General features: G+C 42.6%; 4 protein-coding genes across 6 annotated transcripts; 3 read left to right on the top strand and 1 right to left on the bottom strand.

The window, feature by feature from the left end:
- Positions 1–2: 2 nt before the first annotated feature.
- On the bottom strand, positions 3–3971 carry LOC118598974 (transmembrane protein 272-like). Its single transcript, XM_036212914.1, has 4 exons — positions 3364–3971; positions 3240–3293; positions 1519–1710; positions 3–1432 (listed from the first exon to the last, which is right to left on the bottom strand). Exons 1-4 carry the CDS (start codon positions 3419–3421, stop codon positions 1167–1169), a joined length of 570 nt encoding a protein of 189 aa, XP_036068807.1. The 5' UTR covers positions 3422–3971; the 3' UTR covers positions 3–1166.
- Positions 3972–4876: 905 nt separating this feature from the next.
- LOC112158918 (renin binding protein) lies at positions 4877–12833 on the top strand. Of its 2 annotated transcripts, none has more exons than XM_036212912.1 (10): positions 4877–5269; positions 7522–7636; positions 7706–7857; positions 8106–8284; positions 8475–8702; positions 9757–9838; positions 9927–10102; positions 10173–10304; positions 11213–11300; positions 12701–12833. In XM_036212912.1, the coding sequence occupies exons 2-10, from the start codon at positions 7536–7538 to the stop codon at positions 12775–12777; spliced, it is 1215 nt and encodes a 404-aa protein (XP_036068805.1). In that variant the 5' UTR covers positions 4877–5269; positions 7522–7535; the 3' UTR covers positions 12778–12833. The 2 variants fall into 2 exon arrangements, with proteins under 2 accessions (XP_036068805.1, XP_024148387.1); XM_024292619.2 differs by having other exon boundaries at positions 4879–5230.
- Positions 12834–13417: 584 nt separating this feature from the next.
- Positions 13418–17953, top strand: lrif1 (ligand dependent nuclear receptor interacting factor 1). Its single transcript, XM_024292613.2, has 4 exons — positions 13418–14017; positions 14134–14280; positions 15321–16257; positions 17034–17953. Exons 2-4 carry the CDS (start codon positions 14264–14266, stop codon positions 17595–17597), a joined length of 1518 nt encoding a protein of 505 aa, XP_024148381.1. The 5' UTR covers positions 13418–14017; positions 14134–14263; the 3' UTR covers positions 17598–17953.
- Positions 17954–20175: 2222 nt separating this feature from the next.
- On the top strand, positions 20176–23934 carry LOC112158920. 2 transcript variants are annotated; one of them, XM_024292622.2, is made up of 4 exons: positions 20176–20328; positions 21883–22395; positions 22928–23254; positions 23291–23934. In XM_024292622.2, the coding sequence occupies exons 2-4, from the start codon at positions 21889–21891 to the stop codon at positions 23417–23419; spliced, it is 963 nt and encodes a 320-aa protein (XP_024148390.1). In that variant the 5' UTR covers positions 20176–20328; positions 21883–21888; the 3' UTR covers positions 23420–23934. The 2 variants fall into 2 exon arrangements, with proteins under 2 accessions (XP_024148390.1, XP_024148389.1); XM_024292621.2 differs by having other exon boundaries at positions 22928–23934.
- The last annotated feature ends 111 nt before the right edge of the window (positions 23935–24045 follow it).

Genomic DNA, 24045 nt, shown 5'->3' on the forward strand with positions numbered 1-24045 from the left:
TGAGCGTTTGTCCTCAGCACAGACAATTAATTTATTACACCGATTTAAGACTTCAAACACATTCGTCTTCTGTTTGAAGGCCTTCAAGAATCTATCCCTTTATTCAGGAATAGAGTCAATCAACATGAATATTCTTCTATTTATTCCAATCCCTACATTTTCTAAACCTCAAAAACAATTTGCAGAGTTAGAATATTTTCCAGCTACAAATGGAAAGGTAAAAAACGAAGGATCAAGTTTTGATAAAGGAGGAGGGAGGAATGAGTCTTCCTCGCTTTCATAAACATTATATTACAGTCCAGTTAGACCTCCAGTCTGTCTGTGTTCTCCAACAACACAGCAGATGGAAAGAAATAGAAGGAACCCAATAAAAGAGGAACCACTTCAGCTTTAAAAAATCAAAACATCAAATGAACATACACTAAATGTGATGTTTTCTGTCTGGAATAAAATAATAAAATCTTCTCATTTGGGGGAATGTTCAGAGATTTTAAGATGGTGTGAAAATGACTCGGAGTTTACCCCAAACCATCAAGACAGCAGGTTTAAGAAGTGGATGAAATACGGATTGACTGACTGTTCTTCATTCATCCACAAGGGGGCATTTTAAACATTTGACACCCTTAAAAAAATAAAAAAAATTTGTATTTACAGGTCAGACATAATTTAAATCACAACATTAAAATACTCATGGAAGATCACTGGTCAAACATTTTTGGCACAAATAAAATCAAATTCACCAACTAAAAAAATGTCATTTCAATATTTTTCTTCTGTTGACAAACAGAAAATCAGTGAGATTTTGCTGCACTGAGATGATAGTTTGAGACATAAGGTGTCTTTTATTTTGAAAAACCCTTCAAAAGTTACAAAAAGGCTACTTTCTTTTTAATATTTATGTTTTAATTTGATCAAAAAAAGTTAATTTAGATTTATCATTATAACAATGTCTTATTTTAAAAAATCCTTCAAAAGTTACAAAAAGTCAATTTTCTTTTTGATATTTATACCTAAAAACAAGAGTCATCAACCCATAATCCCACACCATGTGACCTCAGGACTCTCACTCTGTTTCTCTTTTTGTGGCAGCAAGGTGTTGACCCCGCCCACTTTGAGTGAAGCCACAGTCTGATCCGGATCCTCGTGGATCTGGTCTGCAGCTCCGTTCAGGGCTGGAGGTGCTGCACAAACACCTCCACGCCTTTCATGGACGCGCACAGGCAGAGCGTGCCCAGCAGCGTGCTTCCTGCGAGCACGTGCACGATGGTGGTGGTCCAGAAGGCCAGCAGGTACAAGCTCCTGTTGCAGAAGCGCCCCCCCTCCCTGAAGGAGGAGCCGTTCTCTGCTGGGACGCCGTCCTGGGGAGGGCCGCTCGGGTCCGTCTCATTCCTCTGGTAGTCTGGAGGATAGATGGAGTAAACCTGGTAGCTGCCTGCAGAGAGACGACACGTCACCACCGTGCACGAGCCCTGCACCCCACGTGCACCCCACGTGCACCCCACGTGCACCGGGACCCACCGAAGAGGATCCAGAGGAGGAGGAGCAGGATGGAGATGGCCCCCAGGGTCCAGGTGACGCCAGCAGGAGCTGCAGAGCAGAGCAGCTTCAGCCCAGAGAAGAGGAGCATCAGCAGCAGAACCCAGACCCCAAAAACCAGGACGTAGACGGGGAGGAGAGGGGCGGCCGGACACTCGAGTAGGAAGGCTGCACCTGAACACAGAGACGGTTCTCAGAGGAGCACCAACATCTGAAATGATCCTGGGATCTGTTCAGGCGCCTCAGGGATCCAGTAAATCCATGAGCATCTTCACTGATGAGAGCTTGAACTGGAGAGAACAAACCACCAAATCTCTGGGTATAATGATGAAGATCAGAACTTCTGTTTCCAAAAACTCTCGTTTGATTCTTGATTATAGTTTCATTTATCCAAATCTTTCATACTGTAAAAGGGCGAGAACATTACTATTTTCATAGGACATTGATTTGGTTTTGTTAGGATCACAGATCAGAAACTTCAAATTCTCTTTATTTATAATGTTTATATTTTTCAAATATATGTTTTTATACAAAATATTGTATGGTTAATTTACAGCTTTATCCCAATTTAACCCATAATTCTTCTGTCCTTCATTCACCTTCCAAGTTTCTCTCTTCTCCAGGTCAGTTTTCTGTTCTCTTCTCTTATCCAACGTGTAGTAAAATATATTTAAAGATTCTTCCTTATATTTGTTTGAATACTTTCAAATGTTCTTGTTTGGTCACGGATCATACTGTCTGAAAATATTTCTCACTGTTTTTCCCAATAGTGTTATTTTATTTATGTTTTCTGGTATTAATTGGATTTTATTGCAGCTGTTAGACGAATCCTGTTACTCGTTAACTACTAACATATGTATTATCACTGTTGTCTTTAAACACTTTTAGAATATTAATGTATATATGACATATATATATATTATATGTTTGGAGGTTTTGACAAAACAACAAACAATCTAAGAGTAGAGCTCCCCTCACCAAAAATAAGTGTACTTTTTTATATTCTAATTAAGATAGTGTACTTTTAGTTTACTTTTTAGACGCATATCAGTTATAAACTTTTCAAGTTCATAAATTCATGTTAAGTATACTCAGATTATACTTAGAAATACTCCAATTCTAAATATATTTAGCCTCTATTTGTCTATGTCCTTAAACATTTTGGACACAGAATTAAAAGTGGAGTTAATGTATTCTTGGGATATTTCCAGTATATTCAAAATGTGTTTTAATACACTAATCAGTAAAAGATTATTACTAGTAAACTAAAAGCAAACATTAAAAGCTACATTAGATATACTTCAAAGTGTACTTTCATAAACGTAGAGTACATTTAAAGTGTATTGCCAGTAAACTAATATGATACCAGAAAGATTACTTCAAGGATGATTCTAAATATACTTTTTATAAACTAAAAGTGGGTCAATTTAATCCCAAGAAGTATACTTGTTAGTAAACTGTCAGTGTACTTTTTAAGCGTGCTCTTCGGGAAATATACTTTTCTATACTTAAGTGTACTTTAGTTGAAGTGTACTTATTTTGGGAGGGGTCCTCTCTCTCTTCATCCCTCCTGATTCACCCCCCTGCCCACCACCCCCACTCAGTACACATTTAAATACATGAAATGACTGAGAGTTCAGAGTTTGATTCATTGAGGCTTCAATACAAACTTCCTTCCTGAAGGAACCGTGACGAGGACTCACCTACAGAGATCTGGACCACCGGGAAAGCCGCCGTGAGGAGCAGCAGCAGGACCCCTGTGGAGAGGCAGAAGCTATCAGTGACCACAGCTGCTCCTTCTGGGTCAGAGAGCCGTCCTGGACCTACCTGCAACCACCACACCTGCGCTGAGAGCGCGGCTCGCACAGTCCCGCCCGGCCGCCATCAAACAGCCGGCTGTCTCACAGAAGAATTTATTACAACAGCACAGCTGCAAGCTCGGGGCTTCCTCTGTTGAGTAACGCTGACACACCCACCACTGTGATGCAGACCTGATGAAGACGAAGATTTCCTCACAGGACACAGGAGGGGGTTTGGGGTTTCCTGTGCTCAGCGGTTGGGGGTCAGGAGAGGTCAGAAAAAATCTACACAGAAATAGAGAAGCCCCCGTCTAAAATGAATATGTTTGTGTTTATTCTCCTATTTTACCAAACTGGACACCAAATGCTGCAGTTCTTCAAGTGACCACTGGAGGCTGGAGTCCAGCGGAGAAGGTTGACTTGAGTGAATCTTCATCTATTACAGCAGAACTCACAGATGATCCGTTCACCTGAACTAATCTGTGAATTCCAGGTGTGTCTTCAGAGTTTTCCTGGTTTCTTACTGCTTATCTTAAAGGGAAACCAAACAGAACAGTTGGAGGCTGACTCCATTCTCAGCCCAGATTTGAAAAATACCCCCAAAAAAGGGGCGGGGCTAGTGGAGCCAGACTGAGATGCGGGGCTGCCGGCGCAGCTGAGGGTTTACAGGTCCGAAGGGGACCAGAGTCGGAGAGTGCTAATGCTGCTAGCATCATAGCTAATAAAGGCTAACGTATTACACAAACACTCCAGAGTGAAATGTTCATTAATTCATCACCAGGACGGAGTTTACTGGATATAATGTCAACTTCACTCAACTTCTGTTCTTTAGCTTCCAAGTCCATCGGAAAGTTGTGTAAGTCAGTAGATTTTAATAATACGCCTATGAGTCATGCTAAAGCTAAAGCTAACGACTGACTGTTATAGAACCAAAGATGGGCGGGGCTTTTATACTAGAGCTCAGAGCATGATGATGTCAAACTTCTGGGACTTACAGCAAGTAACCAATCACAAAATTCAACTGCAATACCTCGTTTTAACCTGTAGGGGGCAGCACACAGACAGTTTTAGACTATATTTTTATGAATGAAACTGTTTATTATGTAAAAAAAAAAATGACAACAACCAACAGATGGCACTTTTAAAAGCCCATTTATGGAGAACAGCCAAAAGTGTTTGGTTACCCTTGAACTAAAATTCTGAATGAATGTCAAATCCATTCACATTTTAGTTTGATAAAGTTGTTTTTCCATTTCAGAATAATCATTATTAGAACATTCTACCATTCTGTCACATTATTTTGTAAATTCAAAGAGTGGAATGATGGTTGATCAGTTTCTGCTGCGTCACGTGTGTCTCGTCTGCTGTGATGGACCTGGTCGTTCATGAGTTATAGTCAAATAAACCTGACAAATCTTTACATATCTTTATATTTTTAAATTGTTGTTTGATTGTTTAAGTGATTCAATAAACAACTAGACTTAAACACATGGGTTGGATCAAAGGATTAGAAATTGATTATTTGATTATTAATTAAAGTCCAATGTTTGTTTGGGGGGGTATAACTGGGCAGCTGTGGATCAGTGGGTTGAGGGTTCAAATCTGAGGCTTGACAGTATTTGCCCCCGAATCGATTCTTTCTTTGACTTGATTGTTCTCTATTTTTCTTCTGGGCTTGTGGATTGGCGCGTGTGGGCGGGGTGTGTCCGGTTTTCCCGCCTCTGTCACGTGCTGTCGTCTTGGAGTGGTCATATGACCAGCACAGCTCAGCTGTTCTCCGATCTGGACGCTCCGTGGATCTGGGTTGGTCCTGGTCCTGGTTCTGGTCCTGGTTCTGTTCTGCTCCTGCTTCTGTTGTGGTCCAGCGCGCCAGAGGAACGTCCGTGACGGAAGCGGTAAGTTAGATCGTCTAGAAGGCAGAAGCTCCTGGTCACGTGAGCAACAGATTTTATACATAAAGTTTTTTAAAAAAAAAAGGAAAGAAAAGAAAATGTTTTCTTTTTTATCATCGGGTTTGTTTTATTTAAAAATTCAAAGTTTTTTGCTACATTATTACTTTTATTAATTGACGTGAGCGCGCGTATAACGGTGCACGCGCCTTGTTTGTAATAAATTTAGCGCTACTCAGCTCGAGCGCAGTTCCCTTCAAAGATCCAATGATCCAAACAGGAGGACTCACCCGGACGAAAGAAAGCAAACGCTGAAAAACCCCGTTTAATATTGATATAAAATAAAGACTTTGGGGGTTTCTTCACATGAACATCTAATGCTGGGTAAAGTAGATGAGAAATGCAACATAATTTTAAATAGAAAACAATCATTAAATGTGAATAAATCTAAAAGAAACGACAAATCTGAGTTTTTTTTAACAGTATTTATACCTCAGAACTTCCAGTTACTAATACAGTTAATCTGCACATTATGTATCAGAATAGTGCAAATAACAGAATTTACAACTCAGTGGTCCTGTGGTAGAGTGTCCGCCCTGAGACTGGAAGGTTGTGAGTGCAAATCATTGACATTACTATTCATGTCAACATCAATTCTTATTAACAGTCTATGCAGAACCAGGCTGAGTCTCACCAAATACTTTAAAAATGGGACTCCCTGAAATGTTTGACACTCAGCATTAAGGGGTTGGATAAACCACCAAATGATGCCCCAGGGGATGGTCAGTCAGATGCAGAGATCACAACTGATGGGACTTTATTATTAAAGAAATTGTTGGAATAAAACTGTAATAAAAGCGTTAAGGACTGTGAGGCTGCAGAGCTGCATCCATGTCACCTAAAGTTACATTTAAACAAACAAACCCCCAAAATCCTTCAAGTCGAGTTAAAGGAATGCTTTTCTGGTGATTCATTCTTATCTTGGGGGATAAAGTGCAGAGCATTGTGCAGTTTGTGACCCACTAGTGGAGAAACTCTTCTGTCTTAGGATCTCAAAGTCTGAGCTGACCTTCTGACCTCAGAGGTCATGCTAGTAAATGTTTCCACTGTCAATAAGAAACCTACATTTATATGCAGGGAGAATAACATTGATAGCTTACTAAACTTAACAAAAAACATTCATTCATACATTGTAAAGTTTGTTTTTCTATCCAACAATTACTAAACTAAGAAGAAAAACATCAAGAACGGCAAAACAAGAGAGTCATGAATAATAATGGAAAACAAAAATCTCAGAATCTGTCAATACCAAGATGAAACACGTCTGACCATAATTCATTACATGTCTTAAACTGTTCTTTAGTTCTCTCCTGACTCACCTATTGGAATGAATTATGGAGGAATAATTATAAATCTTCATGACCTCCATTATACATGATACAGAGAAGAACATTCCAGATCATCCATAACGTGAATATTTAGACAATAATAATCCACTTTTAATACTGTCAATATTATTAACCCTGCAAGAGCTTGTCAAATATAAAGCAGTAATAATTGCCTGTACTAAAGCATATCATTACTTACTACCAAATAACATCCAGAATATTCATGGTAAGAACATGTTCACATGAGCTAAGACCAACAGGAACGTTCAAGTTAGCAGTTGTGTGAGCTTTGTGCTAGCTTTTTTGGGTCTAATTTGGAATTTAGCTCTTATTTAAGCAACACACTAAATGTTTTACAAAATTATTGTGTATTATGGATTTTTAAGCAATTTTACAACAAAATTTTTAGAAATTTTGATTAACTTCAGCGTTCTTTCATAGTTCTTTAATTAAATTTCCAGTCTTATTGCAAATTTTCCATTTTAGACATACTGAAGGGCGGGGGGCACCGTGAGACTTCAAAATAAAAGCTAAAACCTTGAAATAGTGTTTTTTTCTTAATAATTTTTTTGAGTTTTTAACATGTATGTGTGGCAGAACCATTCGGACGGACATTTCTGATATTGCTTGATGTGTTTATGTAGCATCGGTGAAGATTTACGCGAGTCACAGAGCTATGATAATCAGACTGGGGCGATCAGGGGCGGGGCTCCAAAAGCCACACCCCCTCAGAGGAGATTTTAGAAACAGAGGCTTCAGATCAACATGAAAAATGTCTTTTTAAGTCATTTAGGTTGTGGGATTTTGGTTAAAAACTTGATAAACTTAATTAAAACACTACTGGGAAGGTTTTTTAAATAAAAACTATTGACTTTAAGAGCATTCTTTGAGGGAAAATCTCTCCCGCAGATCTGCTGGAGGTCATGTCGGCCGTGAAGCTGCAGGAATGTCGTCAGCTTATTTCCTCCCAGCTGGATGGCGTAGTGGACTTCTGGCTCAAACACTCCCACGATGAAGAATACGGGTACTGCAGTGACACGGCTCACCTGGTGGTCCCACGGAAGCAGCACAGCTCACTCTGATTGGTTTTCAGGGGATTCTTTACCTGCATCGGGAGAGACGGGACGGTTTACGATGACCTGAAGTATGTGTGGCTGCAGGGCAGACAGGTGTGGATGTACTGTCGTCTGTATCGGACCGTGGAACGTTTCCGCCGGCCGGAAATTCTGGAAGCAGCCAAAGCTGGTCAGCCTGAAAGTGACGCTTAAACACAAATCTTTGACATACTGTAACCTTACAACTGCATGAGCCGCTCTTCTCCTTCACAATCTGCTGGAATTATCATGTTAACGGTCCAAAAGTTACAGTTCAAAGAACGTAAACACTGGAGCTCCGTAAAGGGTTAACTTACAGATGAACCACGTTTTCATCCCAGACTCCCTCTGATGTGTTCTGTCATTTGCTGACCTGGCTCTCGTCCCTCTGGACTTCAGGTGGAGCGTTCCTGAGGAAGTCTGCTCGTCTGTCCAGCTCCGACTCTCCGTGGAAATGCGCTTTCTGCTTAACGAGAGACGGCAAAGCGGTGAAAGTTCAGAGGAGCATCTTCAGCGAGTGTTTCTACGTCATGGCCATGGATGAGCTCAGCAGAGTGACCGCAGACCCAGACATGCAGGTGAGTCACTGATCCACTCTCATCGTGTTCTAATTCGGGCCGGAATCAGACGAAAGATTAGGATTAAATCCATCTGCATGGAGACAGAAGATTCAATATTTTTGAAGTCTGCGTCTGTCGTCCTGCAGGCTACAGAAGAAGCTCTCACATTTGTTTGTCCTCTTTCTGTCTCCATTCTGCTGTCCTCCAGCTGGAAGCTGAGCAGATGATGGAGCAGCTCATCCACTGGGTCCAGGTGGACCCTTCAGGCTTGGGCCGCCCCCCCCTTCCGGGGGATATTGCCACCAACAGCATGGCAGTTCCCATGATGCTGCTGTGTCTGGTTCAACAGCTGACCGAGGGGCGGGGCCAAGAGACGGCCCAGAAGTACCGCGAGCTCGGTACCTGGTGTGTCAGTCAGATTCTGCAACACGTCCAGGTGAGAGGATGAGAGAGTGAACGAGTTAGCTGGACGGGGGAGAGGGAAAATGGACATCTTTGCTTAGACTGCTGTCCCGAGACCTGGTCCTGGATGAGCGGAAGAAGATGGATGGAGAGATGGACGAATGATGGATGGATGGATGGATGGATGGACAAATGATGGATGGATGGATGGACAAATGATGGATGGACAGATGGACGAATGATGGATTGATGGATTTATGGATGGATGAATGGATGGATGGACAGATAGATGATGGATGGATGGATGGAAGGATGGATGGATGGATGGATGGATGGACAAATGATGTATGGATGGATGGACAGATGGACGAATGATGGATGATGGATGGACGAATGATGGATGATGGATGGATGAATGGATGGATGGACAGATAGATGATGGATGGATGGAAGGATGGATGATGGATTTATGGATGGATGAATGGATGGATGGACAGATAGATGATGGATAGATGATGGATGGATGGATGATGGATTTATGGATGGATGAATATTAGACGAATGATGGATGGATGGATAGATGGATAGATTGAGGTGGGGATGGATAGATGATGGATGGATTTATGGATGGATGAATGGATGGATGGACGGATGGACGGACGGGTACACAGACGTAAGGATGGATGGATAAATGATGGAGGGACCGACGAATGTCAGATAGATAGATAGATAGATAGATATCTTTATTTGTCATTGCCACAGGTACAATGAAATTAAACACGAATGATGAATGGATTGACGGATGAAATTAAGACAATTATCAATTATTACACCTAAAAACTTGACTTCTTTAACACATTAAATCTCTTTACCATTAAAACGATTGTCAATAACATTAACTCCTCGTAGTTCTACTGTTATTGTGACTCTCTTTATCATTACTTTGGTTGATTTCCAACAATTTTAGGTTCCAGTAAGTTCTTACCGAAAGTCATTTCTAAAGTTTTCTTTGCTGATGTTTGGAGCCGCCGCTGTAGAGTGGCGTTCTAGTGTCAGCTGTTGTAGGAACTTCTTCTTGGTTCCTGCAGAGAGACGGAACCGCCATTTTAGAGAACGTGTCCACGAGCGGAGCTGAGCTGCCGGGCAGTGCAGGCCGGCTGCAGAATCCGGGTGAGACACACGGCTGACTCACACTAATATGTTCAGCATTTGGTCATTTCAGCACTCTCTCCCCTCTTGGCTCCTCCCCCTCACCTAGGCCACGCTCTGGAGGCGGGCTGGTTTCTGCTCCAGTTCAGTGCAGAGACGGGCGACAAGGAGATCCAGAAAACTGCGATGGAGAAGTTCATCGAGCTCCCGATGGAGTACGGCTGGGACAGCGACCACGGCGGCCTGTTCTACTTCCTGGACGTGGACGGTCACTGCCCCACGCAGGTCAGACTCCTTCATCGCCTTCCTGGATCTTTCTGTCAAACGTGACTCATGAAGCTGCTGTGCTGAGCAGCTGGAGTGGAGCATGAAGCTGTGGTGGCCCCACTGCGAGGCTCTCATCGCCCTCCTCATGGCGTACTGCCAGACCAGAAGGCCGGAGCTGCTGCAGCGCTTCCTCCAGGTTTACGACTACACCTTCAGCCATGTGAGTTCCTCCGCCCACTTCTGTCCGCGGTCTCAGTCTGAGCTGTCCAGGGAGGTTTAATGCCTGAGAATCAGTCATGTTTCAAGTCCCACTCGATCGTCTTCGATCTAGTTTCAAAGTTGTTCTTTGTGATGTTTACGCCAAAAGAACACGTCAAAAACACAATTTTCTTTGGAGTGGGTCTTTAAAGTCCCGATGAAATTCCTGTTTACATGTCTGTGTGGCATTTTTTTATGAAAGAGAACAAATGTAACGAGAGAAGTTACATTACCTGCAATAATTCTAGTGTGGAAGCTGAAAATGAGACTCATTTTACAGGGATTTGCTGAACATCCAAAAGCTATTTGCAAAAATGTTACATTGGCTAAAAGACCAGAAATTTCATTAAAGAACTATGAATGAAATTGCGCTGAAGTTGACCTAAATATCTGAATATTTGTGGTAAAAATCCCTAATATATTACAATTTGGCAAAAATATTTAGTGTGTTGCTTAAATATGAGCTAAACTCCAAATTAGACCCAAAAACCTTAGCAGGTGCCAAATTAGCCAAAAAAGCTAGCTTGTTGCTTGAATACTAGCTAAACTCCAAAATAGCCTTTTTAATCACAATTAAAACACTACTGGGAAGCTGGGAAGGTTTTTTTTTTTTTTTATTGCTAATAAACTTGTCATATGGGGATTTTAAGAATATCTGCCTCTTGCTGTCAACCAACAGTCCATTTAAATTCAAGAAAAGTTTTATTTCTACGCCATTTTCTGTTTTTGTTTGTTTTGCTTGTTTTTTTTTTAGCTCCTTCTGTTTCCTTGATCATCCACAAAAACTCAAACGTCTCCTCAAAAAAATCTATGACAAAATGTTTTAATCAGTTAAATACTGTGTGTGTGCGCTGTTGTGTACTTGTGCAGTTTCCTGACGACAAGAGCGGCGAGTGGTTTGGATATCTGACCCGCGAGGGCAGCGTAGCTCTGGACTTCATGGGAGGCCCCTTCAAAGGTGAGCTGCAGCAAAACGGGAAATTCAAACGAATCTCCTGCAGTTTCTGTGCTCACTTCACCCGACTCAGTGATGAAAGCAGTTCAGAAAACTAAACCAAAGGAGGAGTCGCACTGAGGAATGTCAGGTTTGCTCATTTCTGTTGGAACCAGACAACGTCAGGAGGCTGTGATTGGTCGATACGTCTGTGGCGACCAGTCTCTCCAATCAGGAGTGAGCTTGTTGGAAGTCCACGCCCCTTCCACCTAAAGTGGTCAGTCTTTTATTGAGGCATCTCATTTGCCAGGTTATGATTTGAATAACTTGTGCTACAGATAAAACTATTATGAACATAAATAGAATTATTTAAGAAGATGTTACAAATATATTAGAGCCAGAACTGTTATTCTGACCAATAGAATGACTGAGTAACAGTAGTTTATTTCTCAATAGAAGTCTATGAGATTTTGGCTTCTTGGAGCCAGCAAGTACTTCCTGTTTGGAATGCCAGGGGGCGGAGCCACTCAGTCCAGTTCTCTTATACCAGCAGAGTCAAAGTCAATCGCACAAGGGGTCAAAATCCAAAACACAGCTTTGGTGGCGGGCTGAACAGAATAAACATTTATTAAACACTCTGATACTACATTTTAAAACTTTAAAACGGTAACTTTTTAACATAATTATGAACTAGATACATAGCATTAACTGTGATAATGCTAGTGTGAATGATGTAAGGTGAATTTTCTGCTGAAGATGCTGAAATTGATAACTGAAAACACTGAAGCTGATAACCAGCTAAAAATGGACTATATCCCAAATTTGCCTAAAAAACAAACAAAAAAAACACCTTAGGTTAGCCAACGCAGATATGTAGTCTAAAAAATGGCTAAACTTCAAAATATCCTAAAAAAAAAAAAAAAAGAAAAGCTCAAATTAGCCAAAGCAGCCTGCATGCAGCTGAAAAATGGCTAAATTTAAAAATATCCTAAAAAAAAATGAAAAAATGTTAAATTAGCCAAAACAGCTAGCATGTAGCTGAAATATTAGCTAAACTCCAAAATAGCCTTAACATCTTAGTAAATACCAGAATATTCCAAAAAGCTGCAGAATGCCAATTTTTAAAACATTAAAACTGTAACTTTTTAACATAATCATGAATAATAAAAAGTCATAAATATTGTTCCAGAATAAATCAACTTAAACCTTAAATAACTTTGAATGTTTTACCCTCTATAAAAATACATTTCGTCAAAATTATACTAGTTATAAATGAGCTCAAGATAACATCGGGTCATTAATAACAATAAAATAAAATGATCTGGAGGGCCGGATCCGGCCCCCGGGCCTTGACTTTGACACATCTTATACAGTCACTGTCTTCATCCTAGTGTTCTGTGGCTGAGCTCTTCTGTCCCCCTCAGGGTTCTTCCATGTGCCTCGCTGCCTGCTGATGTGTGAACGCCTGCTGGACGATCTGCTGCAAACACTCGACGAATGAACACTCCAACTGATTCTGAGCACGAGCGAAACACAAATAAAAAGATGTCAAAGGCCTTTCCTCCTCGTGTCTCTCTGTTCAGCAGCACAGAAGCTCTTCTTCTCACATTTCTGTCTGATTTACTTGTGGACAACCATAACCTGAAGTGGTCCAAATACAAAATAGGACATTTAAGATCAAACATTCTTTCAAATAACAATAAAGACTGCAGCAGAAATAAGGTACAGAAACACCCTCTGTTAAATATATTTATTTTAACCTCCATCTTCATCCAAATGATCCAACTGAGATCCCATCAGACCGTCTTCCTGGAAGGCGGATCTTCTACCTGCCCCTGCAAATACTGTCCTTTGTTGGAACGGCCTCTAAAGCCCTCATCATATCACCTTCTAAGTTATTCTTTCTTATGCTGCTTAATTTTTTTATATGACAAAATACAGATTGATAAATGACTATTCTAAATCGATTTAACTTAAAATTTTATTAAAAAAAAATAATAGAAATGACAGCATATTAAGTCATAGAATAACCAAATTGCATAAACATAACAATAATGTGATGTAAAACTTTTTTTTTTAAGTTAATAGTCCAAGAAGGCAGAGAAAAAAACAAACTTTTCAAACACGATAACAGGCCTTCAGTTACTGCCATCTTCGGTGGTTTGTCTCTCTCTTGATCCATAGAGGTCATATTTTTTTAAAGATGGTTGTTCATTCATCTGCAAGTATGAATGAGATTCATGCTTTGTCCAAATTGGTTGATAGATGAGATGTGTGCATGAACAGACTAGGTTGACTTGCCTTTCTACATTTCATTACCAAATAAATTAAAAGAAACTTTACACTGTGTATTAAAGTTTTTTTATTACATTACTGCAGAAATATCTGCCGTGGTTTTTTTTTTTTACATCTGTTTGTTTTATTTTCAATAACTCCATTCATTGTTTTTATTTCTATCTTATTTTTGTGTGTATTTCCTTTTATAAGTTGACTTGAAACCGATTTGATCTCTCAATAAATAAAAAATATAGCATTTCTCACACAATTAACAGCTTTAGGAGCTTCTCAGTCACTGAGCGGAACTCGGAACTAAAGCTAAACGAAGGGGACTGTTTAGTATGTGACACCGTTGTCCAAAAAAGCCTATTTGCGTGTTTTAATTCTTTTAACCATTAATATTTAATTTAAGAGGAACTATTTCAGCTAGATAAACGTAGATGTTGGATTTTAAGCTTTAGAAGGTAATTAAAACACACTAAGAGGAAAACACCGAAACGACGGAAGCCGAGATGGAATGCAAACGCACATTCGATGAAACAGAATCGTTTTCCTAACCCCGTGTTTTATTTGATTACAGTGAGGATGGTGAGACTCATGCCTCGTTACTGGAGCGTTTTATTGAAGAAGTGGAGCTGTCGGCGCGGTGGTTAGCCGTCCGCGACCAGGAATTATCCTGTTCCCGGGAGCGGTTCTTCCCCAGGGACGGGATGGATGCGCGGCACAGGTGAGGATTTCAGGCGAGAGAAGGGAAATGTTTCAGGAGTGGCAGATTTGTTAGTTTGAACAATGAGATGGGACCCTCTGCAGTGGTTGTATTAATCTTTTTTTTTAATACTTACCTAGAGCAGGAGTCTGCAACCGGGGTTTTCACAAACCCAGCAGGAGCCACAAAGACTCACTGAGTTCATCCTGTAGAAAAAGAAGACACTGATTTATATATGTCAGTCTTACCATTAGGAAAAATAAAAATGAACTTGTCTCGCATGGATAAAACATAACTACAAATAAAAAATAATCTTTATTTAAAGTCAATTTGTAACTTTCTACAGAGGTTCACGTGATTTAATTTCAAAATAAAAGACACCTCAATGCTGCCAATGTGGTAACAGGTAGTGTTATGTCAGCAGTGATTTAAACAAACAAACAAAAAAAACAGCAGCTTTTACAAGTAAAACTTCTGTTTTAAAATTTGATAAGAGATTCACTGTTTGAACTCAAAGGTTCATTAGTCTTTTATTCTCACATTTTTCTGTGAATGTTTGTTAACCAGACGGTATATTTGATGATGACAGAACATGGCGAGTCCCTGATCCAATCCACCAATGAAAATAATAATGAAGAAATTATGTTTTTCCTCAGTTTAGATTCAAAGATCCTACAGACTCCTGGATCAGTCTCCCTGTTCAACCCACTGCAGCGAAAATGATGTTTTTGATGTTTCTAACGTGTTCTTGCAGCATTTTTCTAATGATGGAAACATGTTTAAAGAAGATTAAATTTAAAACGGCATTTCTGAGTATGTCTTTATTCTAATCGTGTTGGATTAGGAGCAAAAGCTTCAGTTAGAAGAACGCTTATTCCTAAAGAACTCGTGCCACTCTGCAGAAACTATGTCCTAGAAAACGACACAAGCTTTGTCTAAAACTGCAGAATCATAACATTAAGACGACTGGGAGCGTTTTGGAGCAGCCCCAGAGGTGATCGTAGACGTTAACCCTGCAGACCCCCCCGTGTTCCCGGTTTGTGAGATCTGCTGTCTTTCAGGGCTGGGGTGTTCTACAGGGCCATGCCTGCTGTGGGGGCGGATGGGAAAAACATCATGAAGCTCATTCCAGTCCCGATGGCGAGGAGGCGCTTCGACCAAACGCTGCCGGGCCGGCCCCCGTCACACCTGCAGAAGCCCCCCTCCCGTGCTGCTCCACTGCTGCAGAACCGCAGAGACCTCCAGCTTCCAGTGACAGTGAAGTCCCCCGCCCTCCCCCAGGGTCAGTGCCTGCAGATCCCCCCCCACGCTCAGGTGCAGCGAGTCCCCGCGTCCCACCTCCCACCAGGAGTCAAGGAGCGGATCTTTGCTTCGTCGCCCAGCTCCGGCCTGGCCAGCGTGGTGTACGTGTCCCCGGTGACCGCCGTGGACCAGGCCCCCCCAGGGCCCCCCAGACCGCTCTGTACGGGGCTGAAGCCACATCTAAAACTGATTCCAAAGGTGTCGCAGAGGCCCAGCAGCCCCACGCGGTGGGTCATTGAAGAGGCTGAGGACCCTAAACCCCCCCCCGCCTCAGGTGTGCACGAGGACGCGCTGGTGGTCTGCAACGGGAAGGTGTTCTTTGTGGGCCTGAAGAGCAGCTCAGCTCTGAAGACCGCCCCAGAAACCAGACCCCCGAACTGCAGACCTCCCCCTGAGTCAGGAGAGGTGATTGACCTCTGTGAGGAGGAGGAGCCTGACGCTGCAGGCCCCCGCCCTGATGAAGACAACGTCATCTTCGTGTCCTACACTCATCCCCGCTCCGAGCCTGGCTCCACCCACGACCCGACCGCAAAGGGCCCCTCCCTGCTTACCTCTTCGGGGGGTGGGCGGAGCTTCTCGCTTGGAGACGTTGACGTGGTCTGTTCTTCAGAGGCGACACGTGAAGAACAGAGGGCCATGGACCCCCCTTTAATGGACCCCCCTTTAAGGGCGGGACTTCCTGCAGAGAAAGTACAGGTGAGTCACGTTTTTAGAGGAAGTACTGTCACCAATCACGAGTGAGCTTGATCCGGCTTGTTGGAAGGCCACACCCCTCCCACTGAAATCGAGCACTGAATAAGCTGTCAATCAAATATTGGAGGCGGGGCCAGCGGGAACCACATGCTTTTACTGAAGCATCTGATTGGTCAATTTATAACTTGACTTACTTGCATTAAAGAAAAACGTCTTTAAAAAAATAGGAGTAGAAAGAAGATGTGAAGAAGAACCGAGCAAGAATGGTTATTCTGATGAATAAAATACAGAAATGTTTCCTGTTTGGAACTCGAGGTGGGAGGGGTTGAGCAGTCCATTCATATACAGTCAATGGTCAAAGACAGCAGCCATCCGGCTCTTTCTGCTGAAGTGAGTGGAGGAGGAAATTCCTCTGGAGCTTGTCTTTAGGATTGCAGCTCCTGCATGCTGAGGACACTGAAGCTGTCTTCTGTCAGATGTTGAGAGGACTGAGATGGTTTCACTCCAACACATTCTCATCCCAACACATAGACGTTCAGCTCAGGATTCTCCGCGTCACTTTTTTAACGTTTTGCGTGTCTTCAACTTGTCGTTTTTTGATGTGCTGGCTGTTCGTTAAATCCCTTTTCGGTTCAACGAGGTCATCAGGAAATCCTAGGAATGATGTTTTATGTAAATCGTGCTGCACAACCATAACCTGAAGCTTCTCCGTTCTGCTGATGCTGCTGGAGCGACGGCAGGTGAGCGTCACGCTGACTTCCCTTCGTTTCTGCCTGCAGCCGTGTGAAGATCCAGCATCCTCCCGGACCGGGGTTCTGGGGTTCCGGGAGGGCGACCGTCGGCTCATGAGGATGTTCGGGATCCACGCGGAGCTGAGGGTCACCCTGCCGAAGATCCACGCTGCTGCTGCACACCTGCAGGGCGAGGAGCCAACGGGCCGCCGGATCGAGGTCGAACCGCTCCGCCTGAACAGTCCAGGAGAAGCAGACGGCGGTGCCCCCCCAGGGGAGAGCTGGTCCCCCGGTGAGGAGAGCCGCTGCTGCCCCCAATCACAGTCTATGGTTGGCTATGTGGAGCCGATAGACGAGGACCTCCCTGAAGTGCCCCCGCCCCCCCAGACCTGTGCGGCTGTCAGCAGGAGGAGGGTGGGCCGGACCAGGAAGCGGACCACATGTCCTTGTTGCATCCCAGCTGCTCTGTTTCCTGCTTGGAAATCTGGCCCAGAAGAGGCTGGGGGGGGCACCGACAGCACCAGTGAAGGCCCCAAAAAGAGACGGAAGAACCTCCTCGAGGATCAGCTGTGTGACGGACAGCTGAGCTCGAGGGGGGGGCCGTTTCTGTAGCTTTATTTTGGAAGATTTCTCTTCAGAGATGAGGCTTTTATTGTGAAAAATCCAAACTACTGACTTAGTGTTTTCCAGATGTTTTGATCCAAACTTCAGCATAAACCTGTAGTTGTTACTGACTGACCCCCTCACCCCCCCGCAGCACAGACAGGTGTGCATGAGAGCGTGCACGTCAGGGTCAAAGGTCACCAGCTCAACAGAACTTTTCTAAAGCAGATCCAGTTCGTCATGAATGCAGATGAACACGTTTGTGTTCAACAAGACTGAAGCTGCATTACGACTCGAGTTCGATTGTCTCCTGACTCCCAGGCAGGTTTTCTTCTCAACAATAAACTCTTTCCTGTCATGTTTCAGCCTCCGTTCTGGTTCTGGTTCTGTGTGGACGCCGGTCCACCTGCTTTTTACTGGATTTTTTTCTTTTTCAATTTCTTCAGAACTGATCAATTTAGTAGTTCAGACCAGGAGACCTGCAACCAGCATGTTTTCTATCTGCATCCTCCCATTTTAGAGGCTTTTTATCAAGTTAATCTGGTCCAGGGATGTCAAATTCAATCACACAGGGGCCAAAATCCAAAACACACCTGAGGTCGCGGCAAAAAACAGGATAAACATTTATTCAACACTATGAAACTACATTTTTGAAACTTTAAAACCATAACTTATTAACATAATTATGAACTAGATATATAACATTACCTGTGATAATGCTAGTGTGAAGGCTGGAAGCTAAATTTGGAAGATGCTGAAATTGATGAATGAAAACGCTGAAGCTGATATCCAGCTAAAATATTAGCTAAATACCAAATTAGCCTAAAAAACTTTAAAAAAGAGGCTAAATTAGCTTAAACAACTTAAATGCAAATATTAACCTAATTCCAAACAGCCTAAAAAATGTTTAAAATAGGCCTAAATTAGCCAAAGCAGCTAGTATGTAGCTGAAATATTTGCTAAACTCCAAAATATAATCTAAAAACTTAAAACATAATTATGAACTAGATATATAGCATTGCCTGAAATAATGCTAGTGTGAATGCTGTAAGCTGAATTTGGCTGCTGAAGATGCTGAAATTGATAACTAAAAATGCTAAAGCTGATAGCCACCTAAATGTTAGCTAAATGCCAAATTAGCCTAAAAAAAACAAACAAAACAAAAAAACTTAGGTTAGCCAAAACAGCTAGCACATAGCTTAAATAATAGCTACACTTCAAAATAGCCTAAAAAATCTTAGTAAATGCCAAAATAGTCCAAAAAGCTAACAGAATGACAATTTTTAAAACTTTTAAACTGTAACTTTTTAACATAATTATGAATAATAAAATGGCAGGAATATTATTCCAGAATAAATTAACTTAAATCTTATAACTTTCAATATTTTACTCTTCGTAAAAATATATTTTGAAATGAGCTCAAGATAACATCGGGTCATTAATAACAATAAAATAAAATGATCTGGAGGGCCGGATCCGGCCCCTGGGCCTTGACTTTGACTGGTGATCTAAAGCCTTTCCGAGTAAACTACATTGATATAAATGATCATATGTTGCCGTTGGAACTTTAGAGAACAAATTATTTATGAAATATGAGTTATTTTGTAAAATGTTTTCCTACCCAGAAGTTCGACACTTCAATCTCTGAGGCTCCGCCTTTCGCTCCTGGTGAGTACCGCCCATTTCATGATGTCATCCTAGAGCCGCCATCCTTGGCAGTGTGTCTGAGATTCTCCCACAAAAACAAACATCTGAACTTTTGTAAAGATGGACGACTGGCTTTAGATTTTCATTCCGTTTATTCTCTGTCTTTGCTCAATAATCCGTTTTCTAACCTGTTCCTCTGATTCATCGCTCACTCTCTGTGTTTGTCCCCCAGATAATGTTTGCTTGTTTCTGCATCGTCTCCTCTTTATCACCGTCTGAAACATTCTCGTTTTACCTCAGCGTGTCGTGCAGATTCCTCACCAGAATGTTCTGTAGGGTTGAAGTGTAAACACTAAATGGAAGGAGTGTTACTTGACCACCACTACAGTGGCTCATTCCACAAACACCACAGACAGCCGGCATCTGCACAGCTGAATATTGAAGACAGGCTGCAGAGGAAGAACAGGCCTGACCTCTGACCCTGGACACCCTCACCCAAAACTTCAGCTGACCTCCGCCTCACACCACCCACCTATCCCTGCTGTCCTGTTGGAGGAGATACAGGAGAAACACAAACCAGCACACCGACCAGGAAGGATCCGTCTGTCTTCACTGTTTTCACACTGATGTCTGTCATGTCGTTCATGGTGTTTCTGAAGCCATTTTTATTCTGATTTTATGTAAAGGAGTCTTTTCTTAACTCAAAATGAAAGCAGAACTGGATGTTATGACGGTAAAGACTTCTGTTTTATTATAACCAATTTGCACTCAATATTTTTTAGAGGTTCACCATTGTCCAAGTAAAGTTAAAACATAAAATGTCATTTTATTTTGAATAGGGTAAAACTAGAAGAAGTTGAAATTATTTTATAAATCTGGCATTTAATAATGTTTCTAACAGAATGATATATTTTTTTATCCGATTGTTTGATTTATAGTTCTGAAACCACGGGTCTAGAGTTTCCCCTCCGCGTCCAGCAGGGGGCAGTGGAGAGTCTTCAAAGCGCCGCTTTCCGCCTCAGACTCGGACAGACGAAGAAGAACGACCAGCTGATAGACCCGGATACCCGACAGAACCGCGCCGAACTCCACGGTACGAACCTCTGTTTGTCTGTTTGCTCCGTTAAACTCACATTTAGGGCTCGTCGGACCGAACATGTTTCTGTGGTTCCGTTCACAATAGAGACACGACCCGGTTCTGTCTTCCGGGAGTAGGCTGGTGGTCCGAGCCCAGCGGGTCCGCTGACTGTATACAGACACTGGATTATTTCTGTGTGTTTTTGATGTAGTTTGAAAGTTAGATCAACAGAACCAGAACCGCGTTCTGTGTGAACTCTGTAGGTCGTAGTTCTTCCGGGGGGTGCTGGGGGGGTCTCGCCCTCCTCGTCAACAAAAACGTCACGAAAAAGAAAAAAAAACCTGTTAGTGAAAGTATTTAATGGGTGAAACAAAAGAATATGATTATATGATCAAACCAATGAAAACAAAAAAGACAATTTCCACTAAAACAATTTATATTATTGTTTGTAAAAACAAACTACAGCTCATGACCTTTTTATGTGATGTGTATATATATTATATATTAATGTCTGCAAACATTGGTATTTTTATTTATTTTATATATCCCACGTTTGCTTTATATGTTGTTTATAAATAAAGCTTTAAAAAAGTGTTTAGGGGGGGTGACCTTTTGTGAAAAAAATCGTGACTATTATTATTATTATTATTATTATTATTATGTTACAGTATTTGCCGACCACTTATTATTTGTGATTAATCACAAAATCACAAACTACACTCAGAACGTTTGTTTTTAATTCCGGCTGTCAATCAATAAAAAAAAGACAAGATGATTCACACTTTTGTGTTTTGATTCATCACCATTAATCACAATCTTTCAATAGGTAAATTTGATGACAATATGGAGCTTTTGAACAAAAAGAGAAACTGCTCCTTCATTTCCATCGTCTGAATGTTTTATTTTATAAAGTGTTAACTCAGAAGTGTAAATTGTTAGCACAAAAACACATCAACACAATTGCACTATTACTCCACGAAAGCAGAGATGCTGACAGTCATAAGAAACAAACCTGAAAACAAAAGTTCTGATGACGGCTCCATCGGGCTGCTGGATCCGGCCCTCCAGGTAATTCTATCCGGCCCTCTGTGTAATTCTATCCGGCCCTCCAGATCATTTTATTGTTATTAATGACCCCATGTTATCTTGAGCTTATTTCTAACTTGTATAATTTTGACAAAATATATTTTTATGGAGAGTAAAATATTTAAGGTTATTTAAGGTTTTCAGTTGATTTATTCTGGAATAATATTCCTGCCTTTTTATTATTCATAATTATGTTGAAAAGTTACAGTTTTAAAATGTGTCATTCTGCAGCTTATTGGACTATTTTAGCATTTACTAACATTTTTTAGGCTGTTTTGGAGTTTGGCTAATATTTCAGCTACATGCTAACTGTTTTATCTAACCTAAGTTTGTTACTCAGTTTTAATTTGGTATTTAGTTAATGTTTTGGCTGGTTATTTAAATGTGATTCATGAATAAATATTAAGGCCTTCAGTCTTTCTGATTACCCGATGAATGACCCTCACCTGGTGTATTTATTGGGATCCCGTCGGTGCTCCTCAGGTGACCATGAGCGTCTGTCAGGAGTGGCAGATCTTCATCCCTGAGGACGCGGCGGTGCAGACCATCCCAGTGCGGAGTTTACCCCCCTCTGTGCTGAAGAGGATGGGGCTGCCCCGCCCCGACTGCGACCCCTCCAGGAGATCCGCAGACTTGGCCACCGTCACGTGGATCTGCCCGGCGTTCGTCAGCAAAAAAGGCCGGAATTTGGCTCCGCCCACAGGGAGGGGGCAGACAGAAGGAGTGCGCACGTTGATGCGGTGTGGAACCAGGTCGACTCCCCTGAAGATGTCCTTCGTGTCCTCCAACCGGGTCGCTCTGGAGGTGCTGAAGGACATCACACAAAGACCCCACAGCCGCCAACTCCCTCAGGGCTCCGCCCCCTCCACCAACCAGACCGCCCTGGTCATCTACCGGGGGCGGATCTACCTGTGCATCAGAAAGACTGGGCTGAGCCAGAAGCAGCAGAAGAGGAGCTCCACCCCTCCATCGTTATCAGCTGACAGCCGAGTGACGGTAAGCTCCGCCTTCAGCCGTATGTGACGTTAGCTAGAGCTGTGATTGGTTCTGGTTCTGAGGTTCTCTAAAGAGGTTCTGCTTCAAGGAAAGAAAACTTTTGAAGGATTTTGAAGGTCTGAGACCTCCAAGTTCCACAGATCAACCTGTAAAATGAAGCTGACGAGCTTCGTCACGGTTCCTGCCGGGGCCTAAAGAAGTCTTTAAAGCTTTTAATTTGAAAATTTGGTTTATGAGTCACGGATTATTTCACTGAACCACAATGTGTGTAATGAAGGTTTTGGATAATCTAATAATTGTAATTTAATTACTAAAATTTTAACTGTAGTTCATTACGTTACTCTGTTACCGACTAGGATTTTGGTCTTAAAAAGTCTTAAATTTAACACGTAGAGACACGTAGGAACCCTGTCAGTGATTGGTCGTGACCCGCAGAGCTCCTCCCTCCTGGTTTCTGCTGGCCTGCCACCAAACACTCCTTCATCTTCACATAAAGGTCTCCATCTATGAGCTGATGTTCTGCTGTTTACAGGACAAGGTGACTGAGAGGGCCTCCCTGGGGGGGGTCCGGCCCCCCCTGAGGAAGAGCGGCGCCGCTCCCAGGAGGGAGGCTGCTTCCCCTGACAGCTGCATTGTGAAGCGGGTCAGGATGGAGCGGGCCGGGCTGGAGGGTGGTGCTGTTCAGGAAACTCAGGGAGGGGGCGGGGCCAGCTCCTCGCCAGCGTATGAGAAGCAGAAGGACTCGGAGGCCGCCGCCTCCGGCGAGCAGACTGACCATGGCGGTGAGCAGATCCGCTGCTGGAAGGAGGCCGCTGGCACTCCGCCTGGTGCTCCGGTCGGCGCTCCGGCTGGCGCTCCGGCTGGCGCTCCGGCCGGCGCTCCGGTCGGCGCTCCAGCTGGCGCCGCTGCTCTGCGGCTGCAGTTTGACTTTGGAGAGCTGGAGGAGGAGGAGAGGATCGCTCAGATGAGGGCCCGCTACCTGGAGGACGAAGCCGCTCTCAACAACCTGCTGTCTGGACCCTGAGCTCCGACCAGAACCGGCTAGAACTGTAAACATTCAAAGCAACAACTGAACGTTAAATATAAGAAAACCCGTTTGAAGATGTAAAGGAGATGTTTGTGGTAACAGTTGATACACATCAGACAAACAGAACCTTCAGTTCAATGACGTTTAAAAGAACTAATTTTAAATCACAAACTTCATAAACACTTCAGTCTCAAAGTTGTTCGAATGTTCTGGAAATCATCCAAAAACGGGCCTTAGAGTTCTGGAGTTGACCCGGTTGACCTCTGCGTCGTCTGAAGCTCCGACGTTGGCCTCCTGGGGGCAGCAGAGATCCAGTAAGCTGAACTCCAGAGGAAGACTGAAGATACGAGTTAAAGACTTCAATCTTGTGAGTTTAAAATGTGTTTGACTGACGGGCCTTCTGCATGAGGAGTACCTGACAGTTTTACTGCATTAGACATTTGTGTTGAGTGGACCATGTCTCTGTTGTAACTGGTGCTTCATGGCAATAAATATCACTTTTGGAAACTCTGTTTTTTTTTCAGTCTTTCCTCTTTTTATCGTATTTTTTAAAGTTTTTGTTCTCCGGGTCAGCCTGGACGCAGCGGTTCTCTGGTTGGCTGCAGAACCAAAGGAGCCGTCAG

This window comes from Oryzias melastigma, linkage group LG7 (genome assembly GCF_002922805.2).
Source record: "Oryzias melastigma strain HK-1 linkage group LG7, ASM292280v2, whole genome shotgun sequence".
NCBI classification, from domain to species: Eukaryota; Metazoa; Chordata; class Actinopteri; order Beloniformes; family Adrianichthyidae; genus Oryzias; species Oryzias melastigma.

Coding starts and splice junctions, on each gene's coding strand:
- LOC118598974 (XM_036212914.1), bottom strand. CDS start 3,421: ATGGCGGCCGGGCGGGACTGTGCGAGCCGCGCTCTCAGCGCAGGTGTG. Junction 3,294..3,363: donor CGCAGGTGTGGTGGTTGCAG/GTAGGTCCAGGA, acceptor GCCTCTCCACAG/GGGTCCTGCTGCTGCTCCTC. Junction 1,711..3,239: donor GGTGGTCCAGATCTCTGTAG/GTGAGTCCTCGT, acceptor CTCTGTGTTCAG/GTGCAGCCTTCCTACTCGAG.
- LOC112158918 (XM_036212912.1), top strand. CDS start 7,536: ATGTCGGCCGTGAAGCTGCAGGAATGTCGTCAGCTTATTTCCTCCCAG. Junction 8,285..8,474: donor CCGCAGACCCAGACATGCAG/GTGAGTCACTGA, acceptor GCTGTCCTCCAG/CTGGAAGCTGAGCAGATGAT. Junction 10,103..10,172: donor ACGGTCACTGCCCCACGCAG/GTCAGACTCCTT, acceptor TGTGCTGAGCAG/CTGGAGTGGAGCATGAAGCT.
- lrif1 (XM_024292613.2), top strand. Junction 16,258..17,033: donor TTCCTGCAGAGAAAGTACAG/GTGAGTCACGTT, acceptor TTCTGCCTGCAG/CCGTGTGAAGATCCAGCATC.
- LOC112158920 (XM_024292621.2), top strand. CDS start 21,889: ATGAGCGTCTGTCAGGAGTGGCAGATCTTCATCCCTGAGGACGCGGCG. Junction 22,396..22,927: donor CAGCTGACAGCCGAGTGACG/GTAAGCTCCGCC, acceptor TGCTGTTTACAG/GACAAGGTGACTGAGAGGGC.